Source organism: Eublepharis macularius, chromosome 7, assembly GCF_028583425.1.
Source record: "Eublepharis macularius isolate TG4126 chromosome 7, MPM_Emac_v1.0, whole genome shotgun sequence".
NCBI lineage: Eukaryota > Metazoa > Chordata > Lepidosauria > Squamata > Eublepharidae > Eublepharis > Eublepharis macularius.
Window position 1 is genome coordinate 97,737,741 of NC_072796.1, and position 27,704 is coordinate 97,765,444.

Genomic DNA, 27,704 nt, shown 5'->3' on the forward strand with positions numbered 1-27,704 from the left:
GCAGGTCCCTTTAAACTGCCCAAACCCCAGACCCCCTGCCCCCCAGCCCCACACATACCTTTCCCTGTGGTGCGGTGTCCTTTCTCTCCTCCCAGGAGGGGCGGGAAGGCTGTTTTCAGCCTCTTCCGCTGCCCTGGGGGCACGCAGGGCTGCAGAGGCCAAAAAGGGCTGCCCTGCCCCTCAAATGGCCACCCGCGGTGGCCATTTGAGGGGCGAGAAGGCAGTTTCTGGCCTCTTCCGCTGCCCTGTGGGCCCCCAGGGCAGCAGAAGAGGCTGAAAATGGCCTTCCCACCCCTCCTGGGAGGAGAGGAAGAACACCGCGCCTCAGGGGAAGCTGAGGCGGGGGGGGTAGGGGGGCTGGGGTTTGGGCAGGGCTGCGGGGCTGTGGAGGAGGCCAAAATTGGCCTTCCTGCCCCTCAAATGGCCACTGCAGCAGCCATTTGAGGGGCAAGAAGGCAATTTCTGGCCTCTTCTGCTGCCCTGCGGGCCCCTGGGGCAGCAGAAGACGCCTAAAATGGATTCCCCGCCCCTCCCGGGAGGAGAGGAACAACACGGCACCACAGGGGAATCTGGGGCTGGGGCTGGGGGTTGGGGGGGTTGGGCAGGTCCCTTTAAACTAACAGCTGGCAGACGGTGAGGGGGATCCCCCCCTGCCGCCTGCCAGCTGATAGTTTATAGGGACCTGCCATTTGCAAGGCAGGAAAGGGCTCTTTAAACTGTTGAATGCCCCTTTTCCTGCCGCTGTTAAGGCCAGAAAGGGGCATTTAAACACCACGAACCACGAACTGGTTCGTAATTGGTCCAGTTCCGTGGTTCGTGAAACCCACGAACCTCCTGGTTCGTTTTTTTTTTTTTGTTCCGTGCCCATGACATTCTATCTCCTATTTTTGATTAAAATAGATATTCTATTTTTGTTCCATTGTCAGCCTTGGTTAGTAATTGAACGGGTGACCTCCAAAGAAGTCCAGGGTTGCTATGCAGAGGTAGGCGACGGCAATCCACCTTTGTTAGTCTCTTGCCTTGAAAACCACAGCTATGACTTGGTGCGCATTCCATCACCGCTTCTCTAGTACTTTCATATAACAGAATATTAAAATATCTATATTTTTTTCCTTTGGCCTCTGTTAAAATGATCATGCTCCAAACCCAGGGAAGCAGGTCATGGCTCGGATACAGAGAATATAGTGGTGGCTTCCTTGCTTGTACTGCTAGACCAGTGGTTTAAAAACAAAGTCTAGTTAAAAAGTCATGTCTGCCGTTCATAGAGTTCTGTGAACTAATAGTATGACAAATAAAAAATGTTCTAGTTAATTCTCTATTTAAAAACAAATATCTAAAGAAGGAAATGTAGGCAGGGCCGGTGCCACCATTGATGCGGTGTGGCGGGCGCCGAAGGGGGCAGAGGCGGGCGCCATGGAGCTGGTGTGCCTGGCCCACAGCTGCTGCAGCCGGCCAGCCCCACACTGCCACCGCCACCAACACACACCCCCGGCCGGGTGCAGCAGCCACAGGCCAGGCACGGCAGGCGTCCTGGGCGGCGTGCGGAACCTCCCCAGCCACCCGCTGCGCCTGACTGGGAGCATGGACAGCCTCCGCGCACCATCCCTGCCACCCGCTGGCCAAGGGGGCCAGCTTGCTGTGTGATGACATCATCACACAGGCTAAGGGGTGCGCGCGTGCACGTGGGGCAGCCATGTGTGCCAGAAACCCTGGCGTTGCCCCTGAGTGTGTGGGGGGCTTCAAATGTGAATATTCAAAGATGAGTTTGTTCATATGAAAACTGATAGATATTTGCATTATTTGTTCATTTATTTCATAACCAGATGGAAAATGGCAGTTCAAGGCTCTGGTTGCTAATGTTAAGTAGAAATGGAATGCATTAAGAAGTAGGCCTTAGAGCAGAGGTGCCAGGTAATTTCCACTGAATAATGAACAAACTGTAAAATGAAAGGCAATGTTTGGCTGTTTAAATCCTATACCTAAAATTAACTAACCTCAAGGGGTTATTTATCAATTGTTCTGATTTTTAAAACTTCTCACAACTACTCTTGTTTACTAGCTCAGTTTATCTTTATGTCATATTTTGATGTTCTATATCTTTCTTGCTATTGTGTATATAAGCAAGGTATGAAAGTTTATCACTTACCATTTATGGGATTTACTAGTCTGTCTCAATATTTGACCCAGAGAGCTCATACTTGTTTGGACAACTTATGGTATCCTTTGCAAACTGCTATAAAACGGCTTAGGCTAGCTGTTTCATTCTGGACAGTTGTGAGACGTCTCATTCATACAGGGCCGGCCCATCCATTGAGGTCAGTGAGGCGGCCGCCTCAGGGCGCTAAGGCGCCAGAGGGGCACTGACCCGGGGGCAGGGGGGCGTGCCACGGAGCTGCTGCCACCGCTGGCCGGGAGCGTGTGCTGGCGGCAGCAGCATTGGGCAGTTGAGCAGGTAGCCTCCCGTTCAGTTGCTCTGGTGGCCAGGGCAGCTGGCTGCGCCTGGCCCGCAGAGCAACTGAATGGGAGGGCTGGAAGGCTCCCCGTGCGCATGCGCGCGCACATATGCACACACACACACAGAGGCAGCATTAAGCTGCCTCGGGTGCCGGTGATGCTGGATCCGGCCCTGCATTCATAAGATCCCTAATTGCATTCAAGATCTTGTCCATCCTTCCAGTGTTCGGCCATAGGGAAATGTATGGTGTTCTTGAGCACCATGCATTAGAATTTTGAGAGGGATGCTGAGCGCCACCAAAAAAATGGTTTCTACAGGAAAAGGACCCAACCCCCAAATGGTTACCTCAAGAGGTGGAGCCAAACAGCATACCTCCCTCCTTACACTTCCTGGGGAGAAGGAAATTCTGAAAGGAGAATTGAACCACACATTGACCAAGGAAAACCTATTTCCTTACCAGTCCTCCTCATCCTCCAATGGAAAACTTTCACTGAGTGAGGGAAGTCAGTAACAAGCTCTGCCCACCCACTTTTTGAAAAGTTCAGTGAATGCCAAGGGAAGTACTTGTAAGTGCCATTGCAGCCACAGGCACCACATTGGGGAACTTTGGTAAGGAGACACACAGGTCTAAATTTATTTGGTATGGTGACTCACTTAAAACCAAGCATGCAGAAATCAATAAAACCGCAAAAGCCTGATTATCTACTTTCCCAGGCTTTGTGACCCACTTTTGAGTTGGGATCCACAGGTTAAGAAATGCTGTTCTACTAGTGCACTGTTTAATCACATGGGGCAGTGGTGAGATGCAATAGCCTTGCTAGTGTTCTATGTCAATTGAATGTGCCATAGGACACATGGAACTGAATGCAATGCACAGATTATCCATGCAAGCCATTTACAAAGCTTGAAAAACAGTAACTTGGGCTATGAAAGTGGCACTGTGTCAGGCTAGGTTCAGAATTTGGTTAGGCAGTGATGATACAATCTGGCACCACAAAAATACCTTTGTCATTCTAACCTTTGACTTCTTCTTTGGATAGGGTTTAACATTCTGTAGTAGACAAATGGCTGTGACAATCAAAACCTGATACTTGTTTGCTCCTTTCTTCAGCCATTGTTTGAACAATCCATTCCTATAGGTGTAAACAAGAACAGAACCCACTTCATTGCCTAGTCTGTAGAAACTCTGGAAGAATTCTGTAGACATCTGCCCATTCTTGTTGACTCATTAGCAAGTGTTTGTTTTCCTTCTTTTCTTCCCCTACCCCATATCAATCTGAGTATTTGGCTATGAATATAGAACTACTCATTCTACAAAACTCTCTCTTGTCTGTGTGTTCTTTGTAGGATATTATATGTGCTCATCTAAACATTAGGATAGCAAAGAAATCACCATAGGATGCGTTGTTCTCATCACACTTCTCTAGTTTCCCAAAGTGCAAAAGAGAAGAGATTTTGTTAAGTGAAATGGCTTTTGTAGTTAGCTATTCCTATTTCACAGAGTAGAAAGAGAGAGTGCCTAGTGGTTGTTGCCTATAGTCCAGATCTCTCATCTATTATTTTTTTTAAAAAAATAAAAATTTCTGACTTCCGGTTTGGGATTCATGGAGGTCTAACGCAGCTCCATTTGTGGAGCTGACCGGATTGCCGTTTTAACCGGCCGGAGGGGTGAAAATAACCCGCGGCCGACTGCTCTCAGGCGGGGAGCAGGCAAAGAACGCTCAAGACCCTAGGGTGAGCTAGATCTCGGACGAGGGGGGGCTCTACACAAGGAGTCTCCCCCCCGATCCTTGAGGTCCCACCTTGCGACGGGTCGGCTATAATCTCTGCGGCAATTTTGGGGCCAATTCGGCTGGCATAAGACCTACATACCCAAGCTTCGATCGGGGAGGGAAGTCGAGAGGAGAATTTAAGATCGAAACAGCGATTACAACCCGAGAAAGTTGAAGAGAAGGTAAAGATCGCTATCTCTTGAAACGGGACAGATTGACAAAAACAGAGAGGAAAGAAAGTAGATTTTTAAACTGCAACAGACTAGTGAAAAGGAGGTGAAGACTCGGCAGGAGTTGTATTTTAAAAGAGACTAAGTTTAAAGAAGTTATTACAAAAATCGGACTATTGTTTTGAATACCTGTGGTTTTGGAGCTGTGGGAAAAAGACACCATCGCGAGACCTGCTGTGGGAAGACGGGAGACAGGAAGTGCGTAACAACAATAGAGTGGCTGGAGGGAAGCGGCCCTTGCCAAAGGACAGGAAGTGGGGAATCGCCATCTTTGAAAGTGGAAGGGTCGTGGCTTCAGCGGAAGAGGAAGTAGGCCATCTTGGATTACAATAACATAGAGAAACCATAGAGAAAAGACGCCCGACATTTTGGATATAAAAAATTAATTTTGGCAAAGATTGGGACATTTAAAAAAAAAAGGAAAACGTTTAATTATACGCCACGGAGCTGAGGAAGAGAGCAGATTCGTGGGAGCGAGCTAAAGCAAGCCCCACGATGTCGAAAAAAGAGTGGCAATCGGCAATAGAAAATTTGGATAAAAAACTTATAGACATGATGAAAGAACTTAAGGACACGAAATTGGAGCTTATTAAAGAGGTCAAGGAAGTTACACAGACAGTAAAGTCGGAGCTGTCAGAAGTGAAAAAAGGCGTGGAAACGATTAGCAGTGAATTACAAGGAACGCAGCAGAGAGTTAAAACAGTAGAAGACGCGATGGAGAATTTAATAGACACGCAACAAACAGAGATGAGGCTGGTGAAGGGGAGGATGTCAGTTGCAGAAACTAAACACATGGAGAAGCAGCTTCGTTTTCGTGGTCTGCCAGAAGTGGAAGGGAAGTCAGCGCAAGAACAGATGACTGAGGTGTTGGCTGATTACCTGGGGAAGGAGGAGGAGGAAATTGTGGCTATCCTAGATGTGGCGTATCGTGTGAACTCGAGAATTGCAACCCAGAGGAAACTACCAAGGGATGTGATCGTGCAGTTTACAACTAGAAATATGAAAGAGAGGATTGTGACCAAACAATTTCAAGATCCATTGGAGATTGATGGCAAGACGATTATTATAATGAAGGAACTGCCCAGATCAGTGTTATTGGACAGGAAAAAATATAGAGTGCTAATTCAGACTTTGAAGGACATGAATATCAGATACAGATGGGAGTTACCGGAAGGAGTGTCCTTTGAGTTTGGAGGGGCAAAAAAACGCATCAGATCTGAGCGGGAGATGGAGAGATTTATCAAGGACAATGAAAAAGACTTACCAACAAAACCATGAATATGGAGTGTAAAGTATTATCTTGGAATGTAAATGGACTAAACTCACCGAATAAGAGAAAAAATATTTTTCATTGGCTATTAAAACAAAAATGTGATATTGTTTGTTTGCAGGAGACCCATATTAGAAAACAGGATGTAAAATATTTAAAATCTGGAAAATTGGGCAAAGAATTTGTAGCGGCTTCCAACAAGAAAAAAAGAGGAGTGGTGTTGTATATAAAAGAGGAGCTGCAGCCAAAACTTGTTATGAGAGATGTGGAAGCTAGATTTGTAGCAGTGGAATGTAATTGGAATTTAAAGAGAGTGTTGGTAGTCGGACTTTATGCACCTAACGGTGCAAAGGAAAGCTTCTTTGAGGACTTAAGGAAGCACCTAGACGATCTTGTATATGACCAGATAATTCTTGCTGGAGATTTCAATGGAGTGACAGATTTGGAACTAGACAAAAAGACTACAAAAGCACAAAAGAAAAGAGGACTATTGCCAAAGCTTTTTTTTGAGTTGATTCAACAAGAGACTCTCGAAGACGTATGGAGGAGAGAATATCCTAAAACCAGACAGTTTACTTTTTATTCTGCAAGGCATCTTACATTATCAAGAATTGATATGATCTGGGCCTCAAAGGACTTAGCGTTATGGACTAAGGAGGTAGAAATAATGCCGATGGTAGGCTCAGATCACAACCCAATTATGTGGAAATTTGGAAAAAGGAGAAAAAGGAAAGCCTGGAGAATAAATGAGGACTTGTTACAGGAAAGTGAGAATATGGAAACATTGAGAAGAGAGACTAAGTTTTTTATACAATACAACGTGAATAAAGAAGTACCAACCAGTAAAGTTTGGGACGCGTACAAGGCGGTTGTAAGGGGCATACTAATGGACTTAAATGGCAGAGCAAGGAAAAAGAAAGAGGAGAAAAGACAAGAGATTGAGGAGAAAATAAAGGCCAAAGAAGCACAGTTAAAAAAGAGACCAGGGAAAAAGAAAATACATCAGGAAATCAAAATTCTTCAAGAACAGTTAACAGCAATGAGTAATAAAGAATTGGAGTGGAACCTTAAAAGACTGAATCAAAAAGCTTTTGAGGGTGCTAATAAACCTGGGAAATATTTGGCATGGCAATTGAAGAAGAGAAGGGAAAAGAAAATAATAAATAAAATCTGTGAAGAAAATAAAACGTACCTGGAGCAGACTACCATTAGTAGAGCCTTTTATAAATTCTATGCTAAGCTGTATAATAAAAAAGAAGTAACCAAAGAATCAATAGCATCATATTTGGAGAAAACTAAACTTCCAGAGATTTCGGAAGCTTGGAGAAACAAGTTGAACAGTGAAGTAACTGATGAAGAAATAAGTAAGGCAATACAATCCGCCAATCTAGGAAAGGCGCCAGGGCCAGATGGACTTACGGCTAAATTTTATAAGACAATGGCCAACGAACTGGCACCATTCCTAAAAGAGGTGATGAACGGAGTTTTCAGGGATCAAAGAATTCCAGACACTTGGAGCGAAGCGAATATATCATTGATCCCAAAAGAGGGCCAAGATCTGACTAACGTGAAAAATTACAGGCCTATATCATTACTTAACAATGATTATAAAATTTTTGCGAAGATATTGGCGGAGAGACTGAAGGGGTGGCTCTCGGAAGTCATAGAGGAAGAACAAGCAGGCTTTTTGCCGGACAGACAAATAAGAGACAATTTAAGGACAGTGATCAATGCTATTGAATACTATGACAAGCGTTGTGATAAAGAGGTTGGTTTCTTCTTTGTAGACGCTGAAAAAGCGTTTGACAATTTAAACTGGGACTTTTTGTTTGCCACTATGGAAAAGCTACAACTGGGAGAAAGATTCATCAGAGCAATTAAAGAAATTTATAGAGACCAGACTGCAGCAATTGTAGTGAATGATGAACTGACCAAGAAATTGACGATTAGTAAAGGAACAAGACAAGGTTGCCCGTTATCTCCATTGTTGTTCATTTTAGTATTGGAGATTCTGATGATACAAATACGACAAGATGAGGAAATACGAGGAATAAAAATAAAGGACTATTCATACAAGGTTAGAGCATTTGCAGATGACATAATGTTAATTGTAGAAGATCCATTGGAGAACATGCCAAAAGTGATAGATAAGATCAAGGAGTTTGGTGACTTGGCAGGTTTCTTCATTAACAAAAAGAAGTCAAAGATACTATGTAAAAACATGACTAAGCAGAAACAACAATTGTTAATGGAAACAACGGACTGTGAAGTAACTAGTAAAGTGAAATATTTGGGAGTTGAGCTGACTGCAAAAAATATAGATTTGTTCAAGAATAATTATGAAAAATTATGGACTCAGATAGAGAGAGACTTGATCAAGTGGAATAGACTGAATTTGTCATGGTTGGGCAGGATTGCAGCAGTTAAGATGAATGTGTTACCAAGAGTAATGTTTTTGTTACAGACAATACCAATCATCAGAGACTCTAAACAATTTGAAAAATGGCAGAGGAAAATATCAGATTTTGTTTGGGCAGGCAAGAAGCCTCGTACAAGATGCAAAGGAGAGAGGCGGAATGCAACTGCCCAATCTGAGACTTTATCATGATGCAATCTGCCTAGTTTGGCTAAAAGACTGGATGACATTAAAGAATAAGAAACTATTAGCCCTAGAGGGATATAAAAAAATTTTTGGATGGCACGCATACCTATGGCATGACAAAGTAAAGGTCAACTCGATGTTCCTGCATCATTTTGTAAGGAGAAGTCTATATACAATCTGGAAGAAGTACAGAACTTACCTACAAGAAGGAACCCCCTTGTGGGTGGTTCCATATGAGGTGATAGATCCGAGAGCTGTGGATAATGAACAACAATGTTTAACGTACAAAGAAATAATTAAGATTGAAGTATCTAAACTTAGAATAAAGACGCAAGAGGAACTATCACCTAACTATGATTGGTTCCAGTATAGACAGATTAGAGACTTATACAACTCGGACTTTGCAAAAGGGGGCATACGAACAGAGAACTCGGAACTAGAGCAGACCCTTCTTAAAGAAGACAAGAAAAGAATATCCAAGGTATACCAAGTACTGTTGAAATGGTATACTGAGGATGAGATAGTTAAAACACAGATGGTGAAATGGGCTATAAACTTTAATAAAGAAATAACAATGGAGGCATGGGAATACTTGTGGAAAACTACAATGAAGACAACGACATGTATTAATATTAAAGAGAACATTTTCAAAATGATCTATCGTTGGTACATGACACCAAAGAAGATTGCGCTAGGGAATTTGAATACTTCTAACAAATGCTGGAAATGTAAGAAACATGAGGGCTCCCTCTATCATATGTGGTGGTCGTGTGAGGTAGCTAGGCAGTTCTGGGGGGAAATAATAAGAGAAATGAGTGAAATTTTACAGTTTCAAATAAATAAGAACCCAGAACTCCTGCTGCTAAACTTGGGAATGGAGGGAATTCCAGCCCATCATAGGACGATGATATTTTATATGACTGCAGCAGCTAGACTTTTGTATGCGCAGAAATGGAAAGTACAAGAAGTGCCAACTATTGAAGATTGGATCTACAAATTGCTGTACATGGCTGAAATGGACAAGATGACAAGAAAACTGAGAGATCTGGACTCAGGGCAGTTTAACACAGACTGGGAGAAGCTGAAACAATATCTGGAGAAGAAATGGGAGGTGGGAGGAAAACTGTGGCAGTTTGAGAACTACTGAAGTATAATAAAAGTATAAAAGAGAGGGGTGACTTTACCGGGGGAGGAAGAGAAATGTGAATTTATAAGCAGTTAGATTAATTGATCGAGATATATATAGATATGTAAAGATTAAGTGATAGAATACTGATAGAGAATAATTAATGATAAGGTTTAAACATGAGGATTGAGTAATTAACAATATTTTCTTTCTCTGATAAGATTTATATGCACCAAACTGAATGCATAGAAGAGTTAAATTGATTGATTATGTGATAAGTTAGATAGAATTACCATAAAAAGATGAAACGAGTAATATATAGAGAATAAATCAAATTGTTTGATTTAAATGTGGGAAATTTTTATGGTTTACGATGTATAGGTTTATGATATATAGAAATATTCAAAACTGGAAAATGGGATAAATTGGTTATCTAAAGACGTACGGTTTGGGTGTATAATAAGTAAAGGAGTTAAAGATGTACTGCTTAATATAATGGAGAATGTATATTTGTTTTAGACAGATGAATTTTATAGAAGTAAGGGAAAAGGGACAGAGGGTGGGAAAGCTGTTGGAAGTCAACAAAAGGGGGGGAAAGGGAGGGGGTTAGAAACGAAAAATTAGGGGAAAATTGAATGTAATGTAAAAATAATAATGCTCTAACCCAATAAAAAATTTTTCAAAGAAAAAAAAATAAAAATTTCTAAACTTTTTTACTTTAAGCACTCAAGTCAACATTCCGTCAAATTTTAAATTGACTCAAGATGACAACAACAATGATAAAAGCAAACCTCAAAATAACAGTCCTATAAAACTTTTTTAAAGCACAGGAATATAAAAAGGCCAAATAGTGAGGCAGTACAGCAATACGTACAGTGCGGTTCAGCAACACAAATAGAATGCAAATAGTGAGGTGGTTCCATAAGCCTCCCTGAGAAGCTGAGGCACCATCACAGATGATGCCCTTCTGATTTCCCATAAGGGATGAGCCCTATACTGTTGCATTCATTGAGGTGGAATCTTACATGGCCACCACCCAAACGCCAATATTGAATTGTTAAAGAAATGTGAATTTTGTCCTTCAGGTGAGGCACGTTAAATTAATACTGCAAGGATAGTAATTTGTTTGCTTATTTATTTACAGCATTTATATCCTGCCTTTCTGTCCAATTAGGGCCACTGAGGTGGCTAACAATTTAAAGAAGCATAATACAGAAACGTCATAAAACTAATTAAAAAACCAGAATAAAATGCATACATAAAACACAGCAAATTAAACAGAAAGGATGAATTATTGAAGGGGCTTTGATGAAAACAAGTCTTCGCTAACAGAAGTCAATGATAGGAGATGGACCAGTATATCTGGTGCCCTAATTTTGGCGCCACAACAGCAAAGGCTGTCTCTTGGGTAGCCACACCTCTCTTCTCAGATGAATTGTAATTTCATGGGAACCTAATTGGTTCCCACAGAAACAGAGTGAGTAGCAGGCCGTTTGGAATGGAGAAGAAAAAATGAAAAGGGTGAAGTGATTGACTCCTCTGCAGCAAGGTCTTGTTTTTTACGGTCATATTCGCTGACTGTTTGGGGTTTATTTATTTTTTTTTTTGTCATTCTGTGTCCTCTTTCTTTTGTTGTGCTGGAGCACACGTATCCTGATAGGGAGAGACAGGCTGGCTCTCTCCAGGTAGCAGTGTGCCTTCCTCCCTTGCCATGCAACAAGGCTTCCCCTGCTGTCCTCTCTAGTCTTACTGGCAGTCCTCTTTTCTATAGACCTAACAATACATGTAATAAAGGTCAACATTCTCCTGAGTATATTCAGGAGCAGTTTTGGATAACATTTGTGGATTGTGAATTCTTTTCAAATAACTGTAATCTATTGGGAAAGGTTGCTGGCTCACTCCAGTTGGGACAAAACAGGCTGCCTTATTTTGCTGTCATATCTCAGGGTCAGAAAAAGTATCCTGAAAATGTTGAAGGTAACATGAAAATGGCTTTGACTGGGCAACAGAGAGATTTTTTTTTGTGGAAACTGTTCTTATATTTCATATGCATAGCTTTTATTATTCTTGCCTTCGCTCACCAAAGCCAAAATGTCCTAGACTAAAACCCATGCAGTCCTATAAGCATACGTTTCAGCAGGTTTACAACAAATGCATTCAGTTTGTTGAAAGTAAAACTATTCCTTGATGCACAGGTTGGCATTTTTTGGCACAGTGTGTTGAGTTCTGCTTGTCCTAAAAAGCCATCAAGCAAATAGCTGTTATGTGTATATCAAAGGAATTGCTTCATGGCTATCAAACCAGTTGAACTGGTTCCTTTGCTCTGTCAGAATGGTGCAAAGGAACTGGTTAACGAAGCCAGAGAGTATGACTATTTCTTCAATCTTACCTATCCAATCAACTAGATAATGGTATTGCTCAAGTAAAGACCCTGTGTTGCACTGAAGGCAGTTCTGTGTGCTACTGTCCTCCATTTGAATGTCTGCAGTTCTGAATTTTCATTGCTATGTTTGACCTTACAGAAAAGACAGATATTAACAAGAATCCATATATTATCTTATTCATTATTATAAATTTAGATTGGCATGGAAGCTACAGTTCTGACTCTTTTCACTTGTGTTTCATGAACACCTTTGAAAAAAGAAGTAAAGAATTTCAGGCCAGTGACTCTTAGAACTGAACTTACCTTATGTCAAAAGGTTGAATATATCTAATAATTCAATCCTAAGTAGAGTTACACCTCTCTAAACCCATTACTTTCATTGCATTTAAGAAAGATGTAACTCTGTTTTAGGATTGTGCTGCACAACTGTGAAAAGTAAATTCAACCTCATAAGCCTGTTTCTATGCAGTCATTAGAGGGGTCAAACAAAACACATAAGTCTTCACTGGCTGCCAGACAACAGTGGTAGAGGGGAACAGACCAATATCTCTGGGGAGGGAGTTTATTATTTTGATGCCCAGACAGCTAAGGCTCTTAGGTTGCCACATGTCTTGTCTCAGATGAGTTACCAGGCATGGGAACCTGATTCCTTTGCTTACAAGGACTAGGTAGGAAATTTAAAGGTAATGACCCCAGTCTACACATGGTATTAGCTGGCTGAAGACTATACTCCGGAAATCAGGTTCTGAATTTTTGAAGACTGCTTTGTATCCAGCATAGATCCATGTCCACACCACCCCATTTATCACCCTTCTTTCCCTTAAGAATTAAAAGCAGTTAACACATGCACCAGAAGCAAATGGTGTTATTTGTTTCCCCAGATTACAAGTGAGATTTTAATATGTTTGAACCCCCTGGGAGGTGGGAACATGAAATTTCCGCATTAAAAATTTACATGTCCAAAAGGAAGATTCTAGGCTAGCCTTCCTGACCTGCTAACTTTCTATGCACAGGAAGTACCCCCCACCCATCCCAAGAGATCATTCAAAAATACTGGAATAGTACACCATGTGATTCTGTTTATGAGCTCTTAGGGCAGAATATAGAGACAGCATGTTGTCATATAAGTTCTATTACTTCTGATGCTGAGCAGAGTAGACAATGTTTGGCTTTTTTTTCATGGCCAAAACATTCAAGCCTAATTTTTTATAATTCTGTTCAGAATAAATATTGCAGGACTGTGCTTGCTTGCTTGTAAAGCAATGTCTTTTGAAGTGCAGTAAATTAAGGTTCAGACTAAAAGGAGCGCAGCTGTATTGAATTAGCCATATATTGTATGATATGGTTCAGGAGATTTGGAGGAAGGAGGGCTATATAGTCATCTCTAAATACATTCCATCTAGTTATGTAAATCAACTTTGCCCCCCAGTTGGAATGAAGAGGCAGACACAAGGTTTGGAACTAAAGGGCCACTTTATTAATATACTATCAACTATTAATATGGCAAGGGCCAACTAGTGGTACAGGTCAAGCCACAGGGTCACCCTTGGACCACCGCCTTGACCTGTCTGGGCAAACCTCACAGCCCTGGGTGGGAGCCATCAATGTAATGGCTTTACCCCAGCCAGCCAGGCAAAATGGTTCCCCCCTTAAAGCTCCTAAAGCCTCAGCCATACAGCATGAGGGAAGAACTTGCACATGGGATTCACTGCAGGGAGTCTCCAGGTGGTGGTAGCTGTCACAAGCATACCATCCACTCCTGGTAGACCCCATTTCCCCACCAATGGGGAATTGCCAAGGGGTGCTCACCAGCCTGCTCCTGCCAGTGACTAACAATGATGCACCACTATTACCAATTACCTCAAACCTCTGCCTCCAGTTCAAGGTAGGTAAAAAAAAACACCACTTCTCGACCCCTTGCTAATATAGGGAGAGGAGCAAAAAAAATCCTACCTGCCCCTGGGAACAGCAGCCGGCTAATCCTGCACTACTACAGGGTGAGGCGGGTGGGCCAAGCACGCAGAATAACTGCTAGCCGGGAGAGCAGAGCTGCCTTCTGAAGGCTTTGTCTCTGCCCCCATATGCCCAGGAGATGACTGCCTCCTCCTTCTTCCGAGCGGGCAAAATACGATCCCCGGCTCAAGCCGTTACACAGCAGCCAGGAGTACTGCATTCTCACATTTTCATTTCACTGTTCTATAAATTCCTTACAGAGCTTGGTTTTGTTGGTGGTACTCATTCTCCAGACTAGTGGCCTTGACTTCTTATTGTGTGTTAAACAGATTTTTCATTGATGATGCATCTATAGTATTTTTGCATAAACTAGACCTGTACCATGGATGTGTCTTCAAAGCACCAAGTAAGTTAAATAAAGTCCAACCCCTTAATCATCAGCTGACCTTTTGGTGCTGAACTAAACTAAAAAACATTGCATAATTCTAGTAAACTAAGCAGTAAGAGACCCCTTCTAGATCTGCATGATATAGGTATCTAAACCTATGTTGTATCTACGGCTGACAATTCTGGCATGGAGAATTTCTGGAGATTTCATGCAGAGCCTGAGGAGGGCAGAATTTGGGATGGGGTATGTGATAACATAGATAACATAGCTCAGCAGGTATGTGATAACACAGAATCCACCCTCCAAAGCTGTTGTTTGTAATCTGGAGATCAGTTGTCATTCTCGGAGAGATTCACCCCGCCCCCCCAGAGGTTGGTAACCCTAGTTGTTTTTATGATCTGCTTCAGTTTCTAGGCTTACTTAGTGTTATCAACTGTTTTATGAACTAGGAATAGCAAACTATTTGTCTCTTCAGTTAAATAAATTTATGACTTTCCCTTCATCCAAGATGTTCAGGGCAATTTACATAGGATTATATAGGAAATAGAGCTAGTGGAGCCTTATGTGGAACAAACTCAGGTAAGCAGTAAAGGTAAATGTATCTAAATGTTGAATTAAACACAAAGATGTATCAAGACAGCCTATTTTTCTCCACTCACTTGTTTGAAATATTTAAATCCTGGCTTTGTCTCCAAAGGCCAAAAGCAGCTTTCAACAAATGTACCAGAAGGCAACAAGAACAGTCCTTGAATACCACAAACTACCACCATACACACCCCACCTCCCTGATTTTTGGTCTGTTATTGAATAAAGGACCTTAAGTAAAGGATTAAGCAGAGTATATCACCATTGTAAATGAGTCCATACAAGCTAAATCTATTACTTGCATGTTTATACATACCAGCCAAGAATCAACTTTTGTAACGTTTTTCTAACTGATTGCCTGAAAGTAATTTTTATATGCCACAGATAAGTGGCCAGGTAGGCGGTGGCCTCAGGGCATGAGAGCACTGGAGGGGTGCTGGAGGGGGTGTCGGGGGTGGAGGCGCGTGCCGCGGAGCTGATGTGGCTGGGCCGCAGCTGCTGCAGCCAGCCAGCTCCGTGTCACTGCCACCACGCCCCCAGCCGGGCGCAGCAGCCACGAGCTGCTGCTGGGGCGGAGCGCAGAGCACCCTCCGCCCGCCACCCCAGCCATCTGCCAGCCAATGCCCCCGTCTTACACTGCGTGATGATGTCATTGCATGATGATGTCATCACACAGTCCGTGGTGTGCGTGTGCCGCAGGTGCCAGAAACCCTGGCGCTGGCAGTGCCTTTACAGCTGCAAAGATGTGTTAGAAAACTTGCAGGCATTGTCTGTTAATAACTCTAGCACTGAGGAAAGGAAACGTTGCCCAGTTTGTAGGACCACCAGCCACTGTCCCATGCCTTCCAGTCAGTTTCCATCAGCTCTCCATTGCTTGCTCAGTCCAAGAGGAACTGAAAAAGTAGACTTAAGCCTTCCTGTCTGCAGAATGTTATCCAAGGCCATGGAATTAGTTTTCACATCTAAGCAGGGGTCATTTCGTAGAAAAAGAGCTGGAGGAACTCATTAGCATAACCCATTAGCATATGCCACACCCCTTGCCATCACTGGAAGTGTGTCATTGGCATAACTGATTTGCATATGCCACACACCCCTGACCTCACCTATCCTGGCTGTTTTGGACCCAATCCTGGCCATTCAGAAATTGGGCCAAAATGGCTAAAAAGGGGCTGAAAATGGCTAAAAAGGGGCCCAAAATGGTCAGGATCGGACTGCTGCTGAGTGGGAGAGTGATCCACCACCCGTCAGAGGCCAGATCCTGGCCGTTTCGGCCCCAATCCAGGCTGAAATGGACCCAAAATGGCCGAGAGTCAGGTGGGCAGAGCCACCTGACATGTGACCTCTTTGGGGAACGGCCGCAACTGCGTTCCCCCTCAAAATGCGCCCTGCATCTAAGTATGTGACTTGGATCCTATACTCTCCTTCTGCATACACAGCTCTCTATGCATTTCGGAGACAGTTCTCTGCTGCAGAGCATGTTCCTCTGGTGCTAGGCATGTTCTGCTCCTTGAAAGATGCTGGTCTTCAATAACTGGAAGTATCTATTGTCAGAATAATACGCTCCGCAATGGACAGCATTCTCTGAAGTAGAGAACAACCTGTGCAAGCAGCAGCAAAATTTATAAGCTCCAACCTTGGCAGGGGAGGGGGGTTGAGTGGTAAAAGTATCAAAAGCAGACCTGGGTTCAGATTCCTTCTCAGCCATGAAGTTCTCCAAATAATCTTGGGTTAATCACTCTCTCTGTGTCTTACCTATCTCACAGGGGTGTTGTGAGGATAAAATATAAGAACTATGAATGAATGGAATTACAGATTCTCTGTCCTGTTTTAAAAGAACTAAATATTGAAAACATGTTTGGAAATAACAGCATCATTTACACTATTTGCATAATGTGTTTTTTTTAAAAACCATAGTTTTTGACCAAAATTTGACACATGTAAATATCTGCCCTGCAAAATTGTGAATCATTCATGTTATGAACAACTGGATTACCTGGCTTAATTTTAAAAAGAAGCTGCAGCAAAGACTATCTTTCTGTTAATCAAAGCAGAGACAAGGAACTCAGAAGAGGGGACCTGTTTCTATCATCCACTGGCCGTCTAGTGAAAAACCCTATTTTGTGAGACGTTCAATAGTCTGAGTTAGTCTTTTAACACCTGCAGGCAAAAACGCAGCACAAGAACATGTGAAAATTGTTAGAGCAAAACTGTTCTGACATCTCTGATTGGAAAAAGCAGAAATGCCATAAGAATGGAATTAGATTGAGTCAGCTGTAGCCTTATTGTGCGTAAACTATGAAGCTGAAACTCTTCAGGTCCACCATTACCCAGTGAACAAACACATTTGGCTGTAGTTTCAACTTAAAAAAAAAATAACTGGCTTGTTAATCTTCCAGGATTTCAAAATATTGTGATATTTAAGGAAACATTTGTAACTAAAATGCTGTCATTATGATGGGTTTGAATACAGGCATCCGTAGTTGCTCAGAACTGATGTGTAAAAACCTAAAAATTAAGCCATTTCTCATTTACAGTCGTACTCATTCTGGCAGAAATGCAATTCTAGCACATTGTCACTTCCTGAAAGCATATGGCAGCTGTGAAGCAACTGCTGTAAAGCAATTATAGATGTCTTAATCTTACAAATGGATTTCTGCAGGTGGAATCCCCGCAAAGTCCATGGAGGCATATCCAGGTGTCATGGGATGAGATTATAGGAGGAGAATAGCTTGTTTTGTTCTCATTTCCGCCTTCCAGCATGCCTGTTAGAATGTAAAAAAAAAATTTACAACCATCCAAATAAGTTAGTCTAAATAAAGCAAGCTGGTATTATAGGCTTCTAAAAGTAATCAACCAGATAACTGTAATGTGGATTCCTGGCTGAGTAGCTTAATGGGAGAGAGGGTATAATCTTGGTTTGCGTTTAGAGCTTTAGGAACTTCAGGCTCTGGTCTCTGGAGAGGCAGCATATAAATCTTTTAAATAAAGGAAGAAATTCTGCCCTCCAAATGTTTTCCATCTGGCCACAGTTCTGAGCCCTGATTCCAAGGATCTACTATTGTCTACACTGTTGAGCAACTTGGCTATGTTCTCTTAGTTGGAAATGCGGGAAAAGGGCTCAATGACACCCTCTGCTTGCAATGTGCACAGCAAAAGAGGCTTTGGCAGAGCTCTCCATTGTTAGAGAGTTCAGCAACTTACATCTGTGTAGTAACCAAGACGGTGGGTGGGTGGGGACTGATAGTGAGCATCAGAGGGAGCTAAAGGACAGACTGTGCTAAAGCCTCCACCACAAGGGGGAGACCCCTTGCCTATAATTGTGTAGGAGTGAACCAGTGTGTGGGGCCAATGCTGCTAGCTGTTCAGTCCTTCTCAGTTGCCAGCATGGCCCCTACTAAAACCAGTCACTGATTAGGGAGCCTAATAGATCATCATCATCATCATCATCATCATCATCATCAAAACCATGTGCAAAACCGCTCTTCTGGACAGATGCTACACTAAGAGTGGTGAACAAAGTCAGTATTATTATCATCCTCACTATAAAGTATTGTGATTAACAGCTCTTAACAACAACTTTATTGAAGACTGGAAGCAGTCAGACTGAAACCAGGCTCAGCCGGAGCCAATGTATACTTAAGAAAACCGCACCCCTTTTTAGCAACAACCAATACAAAGCAAGTAGTTAGAATCCTTCATTTGCATGAACTATATACAAAGTAACTATTTACAGCACACTGATTGGATTATAAGGCAACAGTTATGATTGGCTGTTACCAGTGCAAAAACACCCAATAGCCATGTAGGCCACGGGAGCTTTCGTTCAGACTCAAGCTCCAGCAATACACAACACCCCTCCCCCATAAGTTCAGGACACCCCAATGCAAATGAAGTCTTCAAGGTATGACGGGATGGCGAGCCATCTGAGACCTGCACAACCCCTCTAATGGACAGTCCACTGACTGGTGGTCCAGCTTTGGCAACTGGCTCTGCCCTGCTAGAAGAAGAGGAGGAGTCTCTCAAACTTGCTGGAGTTTTTGGACAGCTTGGTACTACTGGAATATCTCAACTCTCCTCGGCTGCTGCCGCTAAATGAGCCCTTGTGTCAGGGTGAATAGTATCTGTCCAGGACCTGCACCTGCTCTGGCCAACACTGCCATAGCTGGTTGATGTGTTCCGGAGTGTTCTGCTGGTGGCATTGGCCACCTCGTAGGAGACTATCCCAGTCACCCTGAGCACTGATGCTGAAACCCAGATCGGCCCTTCCCCGTAGTTCTTGGCATAAACTAAATCACCCTGCCGGAACCACCTGAGCGGGCATCCCTTGTGGACTGATAACTCATGCTGGTGAGGAACTGAAGGGCTGGAATTCAGTGTCCAGCCAGCCAGCAGGCCACCCCCTCCACACCGAGTGGAGGATCCGGGAGAGTGTGGGGTCCTTAGCAGAGAGGGCAGCGATGTCTGAAGCAAGGAGAGATGGTTGGGGTAGGTCTTCTAGCTGCATAATCCCATGAGCAGGAGATGGGGTGGTGGTAGGGCCCAGCAGCGGCAGACAACTGAAGGCATCAGCATGCTTCAGGGCTTTGCCTGGATGATAGGAAAGTCCGTAGTCGTAAGCGGACAGGAAAAGCAACCAGCGCAGCATTCTCGGGGACATGACTTGTGGGGCCTGTCGGTCCGGGGTGAAGAGGCCTAGTAGCGGCTTGTGAACAGTGGCGATCTTGAAGTGCCATCCGTAGACATAGTTATGGAACTTTTTTACACTCGTAACCAGAGCAAGAGCCTCTTTGTCGGTCTGGGTATAGTTCCGTTCCACCAGTGACAGGGTCCTGGAGAAGTAAGTGATAGGGGCCTCCTGCCGTCAGGCATTCGATGGCTTAGGACTGCACCGATTCCATAAGGTGAGGCATCGTAGGCGAGTATGAGCGGCTTGAGTTCATCATAATGGGTAAGCTGTCTGACGAAAGTTGCTCCTTGACTATGGAGAATGCCTGGTCGTGCTTCCGAGTTCCGACCCCAGACCCAGGGCGCGTTTTTCTCTAGCAGTCGATGACATTATAAGGTGGATGATTTTATGATGGTTGGAATAAACATCTGTTACTAAAGTGACTAGTGAGTCTAGTGCATTCTTGGGGGCACAGGACCCAGGCAATTGTGACCTTTTCTTACTCCTAGCTGTCTGGGAGCTACCTAGCCCTGCCACAAAAAATTGTTGCAAAAAAACTCACTCTCTCCAAACTCATGCATTTTTCAGGCGCATATGAATTGTTTGAGAAACCTGAAAGGGAGGCAGTGTTATTTTACATGCATCAATCAATAACAGTGGCTAAAGCTCATGATGAGCCAATGGGAGCTTGTTCCTCATAAGCACAGACTTCATTGTGCTCATGCATTCGTTATCTCCTTGCCTTTCACAGCACATCAGGACTGAATAGAGAAGTCTTCTAATTCCAATTAAGCACAGCATCCAAAAGTGAATATTGTGAGGGAAGTTTCTGTCCCAGTAGCCAAGATTCTTAGCTGGAATCAAACTGTGTTTAAAAATTCCTGTTAAAGGGAAAGAAACTAAACCCAGTTATTTAAAGCACCTGTATTTAGATACTGTGACTAACTGGAGTTAATTGTTCAATCTTGGCCTGCAGTGCAAGGGGAGGCAAGGAACTGGGGGTGGGGGATTCCCTGCCTCTGCTCCCCTGATGGTGGGGGGAAAGCACCTGGAAGGGGAGGCAGATGCACACAGCACATGTGCTTCTCCATCACACTGGAAAAAGATGACATTTTCTGATGAGACAAGGAAGCTATGGATTGCGCCAGGGGGTGATTCATATTTTAGGGTGATTTTTAATGAACTGCCCTCCAATGTGACCTGTAGTTGCCCCATCACACTGGGAAATGACATTTTCCAAAATGACAAGGAGCATGAGCATATAATGGCAAGCTATCATGCTTTATGTGCTTTTCAAAATAGTTAAATAATAAATGATCAAGCTTATAAAAGGCGAGGTGAGGTGCAAACTAGATAATGACAAAAGACCTTACATAGAAATAAACAGTGCAGTGTACTTTATATATGTACAATTAAAACCTTTCTATTTTTTTTTGTTTTAGCTCGAAGATCAGATTTACTTTAACCTGTTTATTCATTCTATTGAATTTAACCTAATTTTTAATTTAATTGTAATCCCTGTCATTTTTATTATCCTTCTGATTGTACTGGCTGTTGGCAATATTCAATAAACTTTTCTCTCAGTGTTGCAATTTGGTATATTTGGTGGAAGATGGAAGACAGATGTAATGCAGAATTAAGATGGCTGCATTCCTAAAAATATGAAAGTTACACATGATGTTAGAAGTTATGTGCAGTTTCAAATATACATGGTGCATCTAGTTAATTTCTATGTTGTCTAATCTAAAAAGATGTAGCATAACTGAAAATTAATGGAACCCCGTATAATAAAGTGACTTCTGTAGACAGATAAAACTTGGAGAAAAGGTGAGTGGTAGGATAAGGGAGTTACTTAATGAGGAATAAGAAAAGTATATGACAGATTAGATTAGATTCTCCTTACTCTGTGTATAAAGGTGAAGGCAGTCATGCAGGAGGTACCGTTTATTTAGAAAATGTGTATGCTGCTTCTCCAGACACATGCTTGAGGTGCCTTCGAATGATAAAATATGTGATCTGATTCTCTTCATAGATCTCAGACTACAGCTGGTGGTTAAAGCTATCAACCTGACTAAATTTCATCACTCTCTTATAGAAAGGCTCCTGTGAGTTAACATTACAGTTTGAGTCAGTGTGGTATAAAGGTTAGTTTAATGGTGGCCTTTAATACACTACTGCTCCTCCACCCCCGCCCTGTAGAGGATAAGGAGACATGAGAAAGCTATAGTGACCACATGCAAGTTCATGATTTCTTTATTTTGTAGCTCTGCTTGGAAGTCTAGCTGAGAGAGCCAAACTGCAAGTGCACATTTGTGCAGCTCCGACTTATTTATCAGACACGGGGAGTTCTGATTCATATCAGGACTGCTTTGAGGAGACTGGGTTTAAAATCTTCCCCAACTGCATCATTTTGCTGGCCTGAAACATCGCTAGGAAGCTACTATTTGTCCTGCTCAGGAAACTCTTGTGTGCTGATAGGAGTATGCGTAAGTTCCCCCAGCAGACAAATAGCTGTTCTGTGGGGCTGATTCAAGACAGGAAAGCGGTACAGCTTAAATCCCCCCCTCCCTTTAAGCTACAGTCCTGATCCACATTGGATCCCTGCAGCCTGATAAGTAAGTTGAGAAAACTGTTGGGAGCTGCAGAATAGCACACATCTGGTTTGAGCCTGGTACTAAATCAAAATGGATTATCTGAGCCAACTGTAGCAAAAATCAAATGAAGCCAAACACTCCTGTGGTTTCTTGTTGCAATATTTAAATAGAATCTTTTAACTGAAACCTTTCTCTGTTAGTTATTGTACTGAAATATAATTAAACACATTTCAGGTCTCTTTAGTAAATGCCATTTTAAGGTTCAGTTAGTTTGGTAATTAGTCTTGGAGAAAAATAAGCCAAACATGTCTTGTGGGAGCTTCTGGTACAGTACTGTTTTATCCGATTCACTGGACATATCGCTGCTTATTTGCTGCAAGGGGAATTCAGATGTACAAAGTCTTCTTAGAAACTGCATTACGGCTGATAGAGAAGCAAATCAAGGGAATGACAGTAAAGGCTCAAGAAGTAACATATTCTTGTTCTCTTACTCTTGCAGACTACTAAAGCATTCCTTCCAAAAATGCTAGAATTGAATCATGGACATATTGTGACAGTTGCAAGTTCCCTTGGCCTGTTCAGTACTGCAGGAGTGGAGGTTTGTTACACTTCTTTAAACTGATCCTATACATCAAAGCAAGCTGTTGTCAAATTTGCTGTACAACTGAATGATTTAAGCATCTGAAGAATGACTCAAAGATTTTTAGGCAGTCACAACTCAAGAGTGGCTAATTCACTTTCTGTTGAAAATGTAATGTGCCAATTAAATACTGTAATAGGTAATGTGGCCACTGCCAGTTATTTTAGTTTGCTTTCTATGAAACTATCATTGCAGGGAGTTGGATAATGTGCAGCTCTTTCTGAAATACCCAGCAGTCCCTTATCCCACACCAGCATCACCACTACAAATGTATTACAAAATACACTTAGAGAGCAATCCTAAGCAGATCTATTCAGAATTCTACTCAAGAAGATCATTCAGAAGGGCTTGCTCCCTGAAAGTGTTCTTAGGATGGCACTGTTAGAGGTATAGTAGCTTAAGGGCTCTTAACAGTGCAATGCTGTGTGAAATTACTCCAGTCTGTTGCAATCACAGGATTGCACTGCCAGTGTCACAATAAGATGTCATTAGCTTACAGACTTCATAAGGAAAAATGCAAGACAAATGGATACCTTGTGGAAGGGGATAATGTTGTATAATCAAAATGATAGCCAATACTTATATCTAAGACAAGATTGCAGGGGTCAAGAGGTATAACAACCAAGGGGTGTAACCATTATTTATTCAAGGTCCCACGTATAATGTTCTAAAGAACCCCGAATATTTAGCTAAGCAAGATGGATGAGACTTGAGGATGCAATCCTAAGAGCACATATAAGAGACTTAACCCCATTAACTTAAATGGGATTGCACTGTAAGAATGATGATTTTTCTCACATACGCACCCTTAATATCATGGTCTAGATATAACTCATGTGTTGTCAAAATTACTTGAAGCAGGCATATCCAATATTTGTCTCAAAACAGTTTGTCAGTTCTGCCAGATGACTTTGCCATAGAAATAATCTGGTTTTTGTGTGTGTTGCTGTTTGAAATGTAGACATCTCAGCACAAAACCACATCAAAACCATGTTTGTTCTTTGTTATAACTTTTTCCATTTGGATTTAGGGACATGAAAGGATCGTTTCAAATATGTTCCCTGCTTTCTTGTTATACATTCTCACGCTTGCATTCTTTCTTAACAATCTAGGATTATTGTGCCAGTAAATTTGGAGCTGTGGGTTTTCATGAATCTCTAAGCCATGAACTGAAGGCAGCTGAAAAGGATGGTATTAAAACAACACTGGTCTGCCCTTACCTTGTAGACACTGGAATGTTCAGAGGCTGCAGAATTAGGTAAGCGGGCTAGTTTGATTTTTCTAAATCTTTGCTCTTAATTGGGGAAATGAGAGAATGCCGTTACAATCTGCAGTTACTGTCTGTAGCAATACAAGCATTTTAATAATAACAACAATGTTCAATTTATATACCACCCTTCAGGACAACTTAATGCCCACTCAGAGCGGTTTACAAAGTATGTTACTATTATCCACACAACAAAACATCCTGTGAGGTGGGTGGGGCTGAGAGGGCTCCAGAGAGCTGTGACTGACCCAAGGTCACCCAGCGGGCTACAAGTGGAGGCGTGGGGAATCAAACCCAGTTCTCCAGATTAGAGTCCTACCATTCTTAACCACTACACCAAACCACTACTCTTTTTCACAAGCATACTTAAAATAAAGATACCTACCATTTTTTTCATGTAATGGGAAAACCCAAACCTTCTTAAAAAGTTGCAGTTTTAAGTTACCTTTTTTGGTATGGCTTGAATTTCATTCTCATTAGGTGTATCTCCAGATTTGTATAATCTAGACCAAATTTTCCAGTGTAGAGACATTTTAAAGGGGCATCCCAACTGAGTTAAGCACTTCTTGAGTGCCACTAATTTTAAAGGGAGAAGGAAATGCATGCTTTGGTCTGTTGCTGTTTTGAAATCAATGGGGCTTAAAAATCAGTGTCATTTGCGTGAATCATGCTATTTCTGCATTTATGTTTCTATGAGCATATTTCTAAAATGGGCTTTGTTTGTTTTCCAGAAAAGAAATTGAGCCATTCCTTCCACCTTTGAAACCAGACTACTGTGTAAAGCAAGCTATGAGAGCTATACTTACTGACCAACCTATGATCTGTACGCCTCGCTTGATGTATATGGTCACTTTCATGAAAAGGTGACTGTTCTGGAAATACTGGTTTGGCCTAAAATGTGTGGGTTGTATCCTACGACTTGGCTATATTAGTATGAGAACTTTTCTCTGGTGTAAGGAGCTTTCCACCAAGGCAAGAAGTTCTATTGGCAACACAGAGTCACAGGATCCAACCCATAATTTTCAAAGACTTGTAGACTGGCTTACTTAGTAGTGGCAGATTCTGTGTCTTAGGCCTTATTCATTAATTCCTCTATTTACTTATGAGGGGTATTACACACTCACCTATACCACTAGCTCTTCTTTGGGGCAAAGTATTTTCTCTCCTTCTCTCTCAAAATTAAGGATGATATTCTGATTTCCATAAAGCTCCGTAATATCTGCAGAGAAAATTGACAAAGATGAAAAGCACTCACAATCACTTTCCTTTTAGGAAAGGAAAAACTAACCTTGAGGGACCTACCCAGAAGCCCCTTTAAAGACAGTGGCTGTATTCAGATGTCACAACAAACCTGTCTGTTTGTCTGTGATTGGCATGAATACATCAATCCAAATGAGTCCATGTCTACTTGTTACTTCAGGGTTTTGTTTACTTATTCAAGAGATGATCATGAGGACAAGGTCAGAGGTTCCAAAAGCAAATAAACAAAACATTACAATGTCTGTCCCAACAACTACCTTGTTTCTTTTGGCTGTTTTTCTGACGCTGCCTTTTGAAAAGAGGAGTTGCTGTCCTCTGCTACTCTCATTAATTGCAGACTAGTTCAGGCCTTAGATGTCTGTTTTTGTAAAATGAATGTTTCGTCTGTAGTTTTTATCACTTGCCAGTTACCAAATGTACATCATGTGTTCTTATTTTTCCCCCTCCCTTCATAGCATCCTGCCTTTTGAAGCCGTCGTGTGTATGTACCGATTCTTGGGAGCAGACAAGTGTATGTACCCTTTCATTGCTCAACGCAAACAGGCCACAAATAACAATGAAGCAAAAAATGGGATTTAACCTTTTACTACGGACTGGCATTTGTAGCAGAATTACGATCAAAACATACAACTGAATTGTGAAGTGCACTTGCATTTAGCTGATGCAATCATTAAAACCTTTTACTGTGGCATTCTCTTGGATCTTTTACCTGTATAGTGGGCAGAAAAACCAATGTTTTTACATACTGTATATAAAGTAACTCAAGTTCTTGAAAACCGCAACAGGAAAAGTAAATTTTAAAATATAGTGGTTACCTTTGTCCTTTCAGATTTTTTGCTAAATGTACAGTAACATTAGTCATGATACTATTTCGTAGAAATAAACCTTTGTAAGAATTCCTCCCGAGATGATAATTCAATTTCACAAACTGTTTTAATTTTTCGGTGGTGTTAAATTATGTAGCAGTTCCTACGGATGATTGCTTAAATTACATTAGTTTAACATTGCAGTGTTCCAGAGGGGATCACCCAAAGTATGTGCTAAACTGTAAGGGAAATTCTCCAAGGTAGCATCTGCATGTATTGATCCTAAATATCTCCTAATTCAAAAGTAACATTGATATTTCAGAAACCTTTTAGAGCAAAAGTGCAATTCATTTCTTCCCACTACAATTCAAAAATTCCAGTGTTTTTCAAGCTGTCAGATTGAGGTTTGGGATGGCAGTCCAATCCTATGTGTGCTTACTTGAAGTAAATTCCTTTGGATCAACAGATTTTGCTGTCAAGTACATATGCATAAGATCACAATTTAAAATAAAAGGATATTTAAAAGTTCTTCCCCCCCTCCCGCCTCATTCACCCTCCAGCACTGTGTACTACATTTTGTTACCTAAACTGTGGCCTAAAATTCAACGCAATTAAACTAGGAGAAGAACAATTGCAAACCATTTTTGTGCCAACTAATTGTACAGCTAAAACAATGCTGAAAGCAACTTGAATGTTGGAGGATGGAAAGGTGTAAAAACTTTTTTTTAAAAAAATGTATTCACATTGTAGAACAGGAAGACATTTTTACAATTTTTTTTGTAAAAAGAATTTTGTGCCTTCAAATTGGTAATCTGTATTAGTAGAATATTGTAAAGGTGAACTACCTCTATATCTAAATGTATACCATCCACTTGTAAATTACTATAAAATGAATCCTGTGATGACTTTTTTTAGAATGTCATGTTAAATAGTGACCAACCTTTGTGGTGATTAAAGTGAGCCACCTTGTTCTTTAAATTTTGACTGTGTGTGTGTGATCTGTGACAAATGCTGATAAAGTTCTAGGTATCATATCTACACTGACTGATGAGAAGAACAATCCTAGGCCCTTCACAGTGGTGTATCACCAGCAGTGCTAGGGTAGCTCACTGCTATTCTATGGTCTCTCAGCAGAGAGATTCTGAAAAGACCCATCTGGATCAGAGAGCATAATAACTGTATTTGAGTCCATAGCAACACCACTCCTACTCCAGTCATGGAGCAATATGCTGCTGCTGTCTAGTCATATATGGAAACAGCCAACCAACACAACACACAGATGCTAGCACACTTGCCTGAAGTCACTTCGACTCCACCCACCTGCAAAACAAATGAAGAAGTAAGGTGTAATACAGCACCCTCTTATTTTGTGGAGGACTACGGGGTGCCCAGTAGGATTCCCTATAACTGTCACTCCTCTCGCATCTCCACAAGTATGAGTTCAAATCTTCTCTTACAAATGCATACCTTTTTGACAAGCAGATACACAAGGCAGAAAGCTTGGCCACTCCGACCATGTCATTGTCCCAGGTTGCTTGGCAGAAAACCCCCACAGAGAACGTTGAGAACATTTCCCCAAAAGGTTCAGGCTTCCAAGGGGGTAGTAATGACCTGACAAGAAGCTTTTTGCAAGGCAAGGAGTGACACAGACACTTAGGTTAGCAACAAGGGAACACAACTGCACGATCACAGAAAGCATTTCTTTCA

General features: G+C 42.0%; 1 protein-coding gene across 1 annotated transcript in view; it reads left to right on the forward strand.

The window, feature by feature from the left end:
* The window catches only part of RDH10 (retinol dehydrogenase 10), a 42,020-nt gene extending 15,045 nt beyond the window's left edge, over positions 1–26,975 (forward strand). The window contains exons 3-6 of the mRNA XM_054985996.1: positions 22,524–22,622; positions 23,777–23,922; positions 24,663–24,794; positions 25,647–26,975. Of these exons, the coding sequence (XP_054841971.1) occupies positions 22,524–22,622; positions 23,777–23,922; positions 24,663–24,794; positions 25,647–25,770 (501 nt within the window). The 3' untranslated portion in view covers positions 25,771–26,975. The remainder of the gene's footprint in view (positions 1–22,523; positions 22,623–23,776; positions 23,923–24,662; positions 24,795–25,646) is intronic.
* The last annotated feature ends 729 nt before the right edge of the window (positions 26,976–27,704 follow it).